Source organism: Anopheles aquasalis, chromosome 3 (genome assembly GCF_943734665.1).
Source record: "Anopheles aquasalis chromosome 3, idAnoAquaMG_Q_19, whole genome shotgun sequence".
NCBI classification, from domain to species: Eukaryota; Metazoa; Arthropoda; class Insecta; order Diptera; family Culicidae; genus Anopheles; species Anopheles aquasalis.
The window spans coordinates 5,483,175-5,492,500 of NC_064878.1; the positions used below are offsets into that span (position 1 = coordinate 5,483,175).

Below are 9,326 nucleotides of genomic sequence, written 5' to 3' on the forward strand. Positions count from 1 at the left end.
TCGATCCTTGGATTAGTTTCGAAGCATCGGACCGGAGCGGAGTGGACGGACGGGAAGGACGAAATGCCATTGATTGATGTTTTGGCCGTACCGGAGCTTGGACCTTCAGCATGGAGTGCATGTACATTGCCGCACAAACGCATACGAGCTGAGTGCATTGCTTACAACGGTCCCCACTCGCTGGCAGCCATTTTGTGGTTACACTGGCCTAGATGGCTAGAGACGACTAATGCTCTGGTGAGCTCTGTGAAAAACTTTTCATTTTCGCATCAATCAAACATCGTTACAATTAGGTCAATTTTACGTTCCATTGGGCGGCAGCGGCCATTGTGGACGAACTCGCATATGAATTCACCATCGACGGATATTAATTTGAAAGTAGCGAAGCGTGAGACCATGATCCGAACGCAACGCTCATTGATGGGAGTGCATTCGAGTATTCAGAGTGTATTAAGCCGATGTCGTACCCCAGTGACCTAGAGGGCACCTCCTGTGTGGTGGTTATTTTTAATATTTACCCTACGATGGCCCGTGGGCAGAACCTATTTTTTGTATCGGAAACTGTACGTTATTGTAAGGGACTGGCTCATTAACAATGTTGCTGATGGCGATTGTTAATTATGCGTTGTCCCGGAGGGGCCTTTGGTGTTTTCTTTCGATTTTTTTTCTTATTTTCTGGGAAAAAATATTGTGCAAAAAATGAGGGTCAATCAGAGGCAAACGCAGTGGTTCATGGTTCAGTGCGTCTCAATTCTTTGAAATAGTCTGCAGAATATCAACATTTTCAAAGACGGAGTTTATTGTAGCATAAAATCTACAGAATCTCTAATATTTTTAAACTTTTTAACACTTAAACTGTATAAAATTAGTCGATACTTTAAAAAAAAAGTATCGCTTCTTTTTACTACAAAATGCTACCAAAAAAGGGAGATTCAAAGAAAACTCGAGAAACCATTAATTTAAAACAGACATCCTAATTTTTTTTAAGAGCCGTGTGACCCGTAACAAGCGCTCCTGGTGCTGTACTCCATTTTACGCCGCAACTGATATCAGACAATGTTCTTTATTGAAACAAGCGCCACAAAACTAATACCAACCATGAAATGAAATAAATCATCTTAAGGCAATGCCGTAAACTCGCTAGCTGAATTGGTTTTATACCGAAAGCCAACGTTCGCTACGCGTAACACGCTAGATATCGATCAGATTGCTAGCTAGCCCCTCGGTTTTAGATATTGCAATTCCTCACGATCACGAACAGAACCACCACAACGGTCCCCTTACCTTTGGGCATCCCCGAATGCCCGACCATCATCAATCATTCACTAGTTCTGGACGTGAGTAAATTTAATCTATTATCTCATAAAAATAACGCAAACGCGGAAATGTACGGACAAGCGCGCGGTGATCTGATGGAACCAGCACAGTCCTCTCCCCTCTCCGCTACAAAAATCCCGAGCTTCATATTCTATTGACATTCAACAGGCATTCAATTATATTGTTCGGCTGAGCCTGTACGAAAAGTAAACCAAAGCATGGACCACGGGTGTACAGTTTTTCGGGCTTCGCTTCTTGGAATGGCTTCGCGGTGGCCGCGCGGTTATCGATTTTATGGAGTAACTTTCGCGTGCCCCCAAGATGCTCAACGGGTGTCTGCCATAACTTTGCGGGTAGACACCACAGAGTGAAATGCATCAAACGTCAAATTTAGTTAAAATACAAAGTAAAGGGACTCAAAGCTGAGACTTAAGCTTGATGTAACACCGTGCAAAGGCTGACAACCTCGGTCGGAAAATTTATCTTTCGTTACAAAACTTGCAGCATTCAACTGGAGGCGTCCCACGTCACGTTGCTCTAATAAAATGTTGCGCCCGGGGAGTGGAACCATTCGAAACCAGAGCTGCATTTCGTACACCCATAAACTACTACGAATGCACACTAGACAGACCGTGCGACCGTCGTTCGCTCGCTACATTATGTTACGGTCCTGCGGTCCACATTAACCAACAGCTGCAGACAGACCCTGGTGGGCAGTATTGGCCACATGTGAGAGAGGCATACAATGTACGCACTGGCCGGCCGCATTACTTCGCATCCGCCCCAAAGCAGGAGCATCGGTTTTCGTGGCAGAGTTTTCCCATACATTTCATTCAAGCTGGTAATGCCATTTTATGGGAGGGTACTTTGGGGCCACACTGCAGGTGACCTGGCATGAAAGCTGCCCAGGGACCGTGACTATGACAAGGCACTCTCCGGGAGGGAGCCAGCGCAGAGTCCACAAAATGGATGCTTGCTTCAAACTAAACAGCTTTTCTTTAATTTTGCCCCCAGGCCATGACTCAGCGGCACCTGTTTACATGCATTCTTCTTCACTCTTTGCGCGCTCTCTCTCTCTCTCTCTCTCTCTCTCTCTCTCTCTCTCTCTCTCTCTCTTTCTATTTTTCCCACATTTTATTTAAAGAATTTTCTCTAAAATTATGTGCGTCATGCCGTTTCTTTTTTGCTCTTTGCATTATCAGCCTCGTGATCGAGGTATTGTTCAATCCAAGGCTAGGCCTAGTCGTCTTCGATCGTCCATCCATCCGTTTGCGGATCGCCAACCTGCTCGTACCGGAACCGTACACCTGGCCCCCGGATGACAGATGCTTTGAGTGCACTCGGTACATCGGCATCGCTTTTGACATCTTTTATGCATTCCCTTTCCACTAGTGCGCCTGAGGAGTAGCGAAGCAAACCAGCCGCACAGGATGCCACAGGAGCCTCCTGCTCACCCCCTTTTTGGTACAAATTGGCACGGATTTTCCGGAGCGGAGCAGAGTTTTTAATAGGAAACCCAACACCGTTGACCCACTTTCGACCGGAGCGTTTTACTATTCGCCATTGTGCTCGCACCGCGTTCCATGGTCCGTTGCACCTCGGCACCGGGTGGCACCGGGCACTCGGTTGTTGTGTCTTTACCGAGCAGCAGCAGCAGCAGCACACGGTCAAAACATCGTCTTGACCAGCAAACCCTCCCGAGAGTGGACTGGGCTGCAACTGTTGACACTCCAGCCACCCAACAGAAGAGGTACAAATGCAGAGCAGGGTGCCTGGCAAGGGAGCGGTATAAATGGAAATTCTACCAGCTTGCGTAATGTTCCAATTACGGAAATGGCAGAAAAGCTGAATGACACCTTAGGGGGCGGTGGCCCGAGTGGTGTGACCTGTCATGATGCCTGAGTGCTACCTGAGCATACCTAATCCGTTGGCTTTTGCTTATAAATTTGCACAACTTCTTGCTCGAGCCACGTGATTGTGTGACCATCACGTTCCCAGGGACACTGGGCTGGGCGGTTTTTGGAAACTAAATTGGCTTACAATGAACCGCAAGGGTAGCATTTAACTCGACAATTGGATGCACCACGAATTGTGCTCTGCCAAAACGAATTGTTTCCAAAAGCACAATTCCTCGGTTCGGTTATCAATTGACCGGTCAGCGTACCTTTTGCTGGCGATGCTAAAATGGCGTACTGGCCAACATAACTTCATGAAATGAAAATTCGGAACACAGCTAACCACAGCCCGGTGGCGAGCTTGTTTCAAGTATTCAATGGAGTGATCTGGATGGTCATCGGTTTCCACGGTTTTGTGGCCAGAGTTTGGGCGATGGGCACATGCTACATAATTGAAACCGTACGCAATCTCGGCACTCGGTGTGTGGACAGCAACAGCAGCTATCGAACACAATCGCAGTGCAACAACAAACGCGGGAATTTTCCTCGCCAAAAGTACTGGGAGGGCAGGGACCAACTCGACTCGAACTGATGTTAATTTAGATTTCGAATTTATGGCCTCAAGTTCATCGAGACCGCGCGACCCTTGATTGGCCGATGGCCTCGACCGATCGAAACAGATAGGACCAGAGAGGCCCACGGCCTCGGCTGCCTGGTGCTTAATTAGGGGAAATTCAATTAAATCGATCATCCCTCCTGAACGAGAGCGCACCGTTTGGTGGAAGAGTTATGAATTCACCAACCGTACTTGTCACCCGAGGCCCCAGCCACAAAACCATCCCGGGGAGGGGGGTCAAAACCACTGCAACCAGCACCACAGCCATTGAATTCGTGATAAAGTGTTGAGTTGCATTGTGTTATCAATTAACGGGAACCGCAGAAGGTTGCTGTGCGCAGCATAAATCAAGCCACTGTTGGATGCAGTTGGTAGAGTAGGCCACGCAGGTCCTCTCGTTTCGCTCTTCCCTTCCCTTCTTTCCCTTGGCATCGTTTGGCATCACGTTTAATCCGCTTCCTATCGAAGGTCACACTCTCTCGGTAGGAGTTCTAGAATGCAACGAGAGTATCATTCTTCTGTTCCAACAATAAAGAAGGATGCACTTAAAGCGAGCACAAACGTGAATGGAAAGCGCACGCGGAAAGCAGCAGCAACGAGCAGGAAAAAGTGTCACCACCAGTCTCTTCATGATCAGCATAATAAAACTCTTCATTTTCCAATCGACACCCAGACTCGGACGGAACGGAATGGAATGGAACGGAACTTTCTTGTCCTGGCATGTACTACAACCATCCTGATGCCTGGGGCCGGGCCTTGGTGGTTACAAACTGTTAAATCACTTGGGCGGTGCCCGTGGCGGATCCCTGTGGAGCGAGCGAGTGTTCTTCGGTGCCACGAACAGCCCATAAAGCACTTGTCGTGGCCGACGACGACGACGACGACGGTGATCTGCTTCAAGGATGCTGCCCACTTGTTTCTCCGCTGCGCGTTCGCGAAGCTTTTATTGTTTTTCAATGGAAATGGAAATCGGAAAACAACGATAGACCGCCCGAGCGACGACTGAAGGCGGGGAACGAACGTGCTGTAGGACTGTGCTGCAGTTGATGTGCTGCTCCTGACCTCCAGCATCACCACAGACATAACCGTGTGTGTTCCAACCCCCCTTTCCCCCCCGGGGGGGATGATAACCCGGATCAATATTACAAAATGCAAACAAAGTAAAACCCTACGCTACCGGATGCGGCGTTTCCGGGAACGCGGACCGGTAGCGTCCAACATTTTTTTTGTTCCTTCCAATTTTATCCAACGAACTGGAACACACGGAACGGAACACGCTGGCGCTCCAGCCTCAATGGTGGCACAATATGGTAATGTGGAGACGAGGTACACGAGGCGCGGGGACGAAACCACCATCCAGCAACGCGGATCCGGTGCAAAGTGGTTCCATTATTCATTGCATAAATGATTACTGGCCCTGGCGGTAAGGTATGACCTGCACACGCGCCCAGCCGACTGGTGCGGGACGGTCGCAACGAAACGGGAAAATTCACTTTATTCACTGCATAACAAAATGGTGGAACACGATGGCCTCGACCGCGGTGGCAGGGAAATGATGGCCAAGAGCCTTGGACAAGCCTATGCGGCATTGCTCGGGCAAAGGGAGCGTGTTCAAGTTGTGACAGTTTGGACATCCGATTCTGGTGCTCCATTTTGATATGTTTTAATGATTGTTTTTAGATTTGAAACCAAATTCGTTATCGTCCTTTAAGAGGAATTGAGTCCTGCAGTAGTCTGTTAGATGAAAATTTAACAGATTTGAGCGGAAATCTTTCAAAGTAATCCAACAGAGCACTCCTGGTGCTGGGAATACAGGGTGCGCCATCAGGATGTATCCTATTTTAAAGTTGAATAACTCAACCATTTTTCAGCCGATTTAAAAAAAATAAACCATTTTTATTTAGGTTATTCTATGCCAATTATTTTGCCATTGTTGTTGGCAATTTCAATTCTTATATTTGCTTTAAGTTGTTTCATAGCCTTCAATTTGTTTGCAAAAACCTTATTTTTCAATCAGACCCACAGAAAAAAGCCCGGCGCTGTGATATGCGGCGAAGGAGGAAACCACCATTTATTCATCATCCATTGCACGATCGCAGTTTCCACTATTGACCGATTTTTTTCAATGTAACGTGTGACAATTTTAGTCCGCTATTTTAACGTGAAGTGATCCATTAGTAAAATGACGTAGACTGAAGTTTCAGAAACTGACCTATTTGTCCAAATCGACTGAAAAATGACAGAGTTATTCAACTTTAAAATAGGATACATCCTGATGGCGCACAGTGTAGAGTCTTCCAAAACGATCTGTCTACTCTGGCCATAACCTCAAAAAATGTTCGTTTTAACAGAGCATAACTGGATTCCCATAATGAACCCTTCTATTCTGGCATTAAAATTTTGATTGGCAGTCATTCCTGCATTTAATTTCCCCAAAAATGAATGGACGTTAACGTCCTATCCTACAACATATTGTAATTCGTAATGCACGTACTGTTACTGACGATACTGTGAGCTCTATCATCCCTAGAACCGAATCAAAATAACCCAAGCTATCAATGACTCACCTCGAATTGGACCGCTTGGATGAATCCTTCTTCCGGTCACCGGTCAGGTTCTTTAGCTCCTTCTGGCGCTTCTTCGTTTCGCGCCATATCCGGTAGTACAGGAAGCACATGACCGTGACCGGCACGTAGAACGCGGCAATCGCCGTACCGAACGTAATGTAATGGTTGGTCTCAATGAACTGGATGTAGCACTCCTTCTCCGGCACCGTCCGCTTCCCCTCGATGTACGGCCAACTGTAGATCCACGGTGGCCACAGCAACAAACTGATCCCCCAGGCGGCCCCAATCATAATGGCAGCCCTCGTCGTCGTACGCTTCGCTCGGTACGTTAACGGTCGCGTTACACTAAAATATCGATCGAAACTGATGATCAGCAGGTTCAACACGGATGCGTTCGAGGCGAGATAATCCAGGGCGAGCCAGGTGTCGCAGATGTGCGGCCCTAGCGGCCAGTAACCGAGCAGTGTCGTGACGGAGAACAGCGGCATTGATATGAGCCCGATCGCAAAGTCAGCGATGGCGAGCGAAAATAGGAAATAATTGCTGATCGTCTGCAGTTGCTTGTCGATCTTGAACGAAATCATCACCATGACGTTACCGGCGACCGTCAGGATGCTCAGCACCGTCGCAATGATACCGAGGATGATGATCTGCGCTAGCGAGTAGGTCGGTTCCATCTCTTCCGCGGACACATCGATGATCGTCCCGTTGGCGGTGGTGACGAGGGCCGGTGATGTCGATGCGAGCGTGACGTTAAGCAACAGCAGCTCCTCGATGGCCGACGCCATCGTGCTGGACGTGCTGGTCGTGCTAGTGGCCACCGGTGTCGCCATCGCACCCGATAGCGATGTCTCGGTCGTGTAGCGGGACAGAAAGCTGTCAACCGTCGTCCGCTCGAACGGGAATCCCATCGCGGCAGTGGCAGCAATACGTGGCCGCCCCACAATCCGGCCGTTGCGAGCCCGTGGCCCAAGGTTCGAGCTAGTGTCCCGGCGGCACTACGACCGCTGCTGCTGCTGCTGCTGCTGCTGAGGCTCCGAGGGCTAAGGGTAGCGCTGGCGTTGCTGGTGATGATTGTTGTTGTTCCCTTTAAATTATTCAATGGCGCTCGCTCTGGAGACGTCACCCTGGAAGAAACGAAGGAAAGGTTTGGAAAGTTATTTTCTCGCTCGCTAAAAAGCCGTGCCATGGTGAAGGGGGTTCCGGGGGGGGTAGCGAATAAGTGTTGAAACTTCACTCCATCGTCGACCAATATTGCGACCCCGATCCTTTCCATCCTTGGCACTCACACCGTGGCACCATGACTCGCACGTTTGACTTTTCGAGGACGAAAGTGCCCCCTCCGCCATGGCAAAGTGCTCCGGCTCCGGCGTGAAAACAAACGTAGTCAATCATTGGAGGCCCGCCCGGAGGTTCCGTTCGCTGAAAGTGTTTCTTTATGCTAATGTGTGCCCTTGATGCCTCCTCGTAAAACCGTCACATTCGAAAGCGGCATTCCAATTTCGGGCGAAGCGTACCAGCACTACGGGGTCACGAAGTTCACACAGCGTATATTAACATTTCGGTTCATTTCGGTGATCGATGTGGAGGGAATTCGTTGGCGTGTACAGTATGTATACACACATGGTTTATCGGTTCCCGGGACAGGTCCTGTCAGTTAAGGGGTCTGCTTTAAACGTGCCAGTGCCAGGATAACAACTTTCATTAGCGCATAAACTGTCGTTGGCTTAGCACTAACTGTCGCTTGAGTGGCAGAATGCTTGGCAACTATTGAAACCAAGAAAATAGTCCTTGATAACCTTCCTTACCATCAATAAATAGATCGATAGTGAAATTCGCTTTTGACAAAAAATCAAATGAAATGCGAATTTTAAGCTCCCGATTGTTATGCAATTACAGTATTCAATGCTTTCTGCGCTCATACAAGAATGTAATGCAATGAAATGTTGTTTTGTCAGTTTTTAGAGGTTTAATTTTTTACACACAATTTGTACACTTTTTTCCAGGTAGCCCCGTCGAGATTTCATAAACATTGTTGATACATTTTTTTTTAATAATTATGTAAAGATCGTTGTTTTTGGCAGAATCGCAAAAGGCATCACTTTATCAACTTAAAAAATCTGCCAAAAATCGAAAAATAGGAATATCAACAAAAACTCTCCTGGACTATCTAGATAAACTTATAATCATTCTAGCGAACATCGATTTGTATATTTCATATGACCCGTCATGTCGCTACGATGGGCACCGTAAAAAGTACCTTTTCGACGACATGTCTACCAAAATTTGATGCCATGAATCAATTTTTCAATGAATGTTGTTCAAAACAATACCAAATATTCTTCAAAATTTGTAGATTAATATGCCATTTGCTTGAAAAAATAAAGTGGAATGGTTTCGTTACAAAAAATCGTCAAAACCTGGCCTTTTTTTGGCCAGAAAATACGGAAGTCCCCCCTTAATCCTAAGTTGCATATTGGAAACATCAAAGCAATTGCTGTACAGCTGACATTGATTTCAATAGAGACTCCATTAATCTCGAGTGACCGACTCTATTTTAGTGAAATGAAAAAGCTTTCAACTTTTTATGCGAACGTTATCCTTATAAACAAAATGCTGCCACTAGTTCTTAGCCTGCAACTACATTCCGTTCTGTTCCGTGGAGTGTACCACTGAGGTCACAAATGTCCATTTAATTACGGATTACGAGTTGTCATTCACCAGTTGAACCCACCAGAGTGGTTGCACCATTTGCTACAACTTGTTTGACGAGGACTTTCTCATTTCATCGCCCCGCCCCTCAGCATGTTTTTGATGAACCATTCGATCGTTAAATCCGATTTCGGGTGCTTCCACAGGACAGGACTCAGGACTCGTTTCTTTTCACGTTCTCTCGTGCGCCCGCGTAAAGTAGATTCCCAGTAGGCCCCG

The 9,326-nt window shown here is 47.3% G+C and overlaps 1 protein-coding gene across 2 annotated transcripts in view; it reads right to left on the reverse strand.

Moving 5' to 3' along the window:
- Positions 1-9,326, reverse strand: part of LOC126577507 (muscarinic acetylcholine receptor DM1) — a 54,393-nt gene that overhangs the window by 11,535 nt on the left and 33,532 nt on the right. For both annotated transcript variants that reach the window (XM_050239176.1, XM_050239175.1), the window contains exon 3: positions 6,396-7,522. In XM_050239176.1, coding sequence (XP_050095133.1) covers positions 6,396-7,306 — 911 coding nt within the window. In that variant the 5' untranslated portion in view covers positions 7,307-7,522. The remainder of the gene's footprint in view (positions 1-6,395; positions 7,523-9,326) is intronic.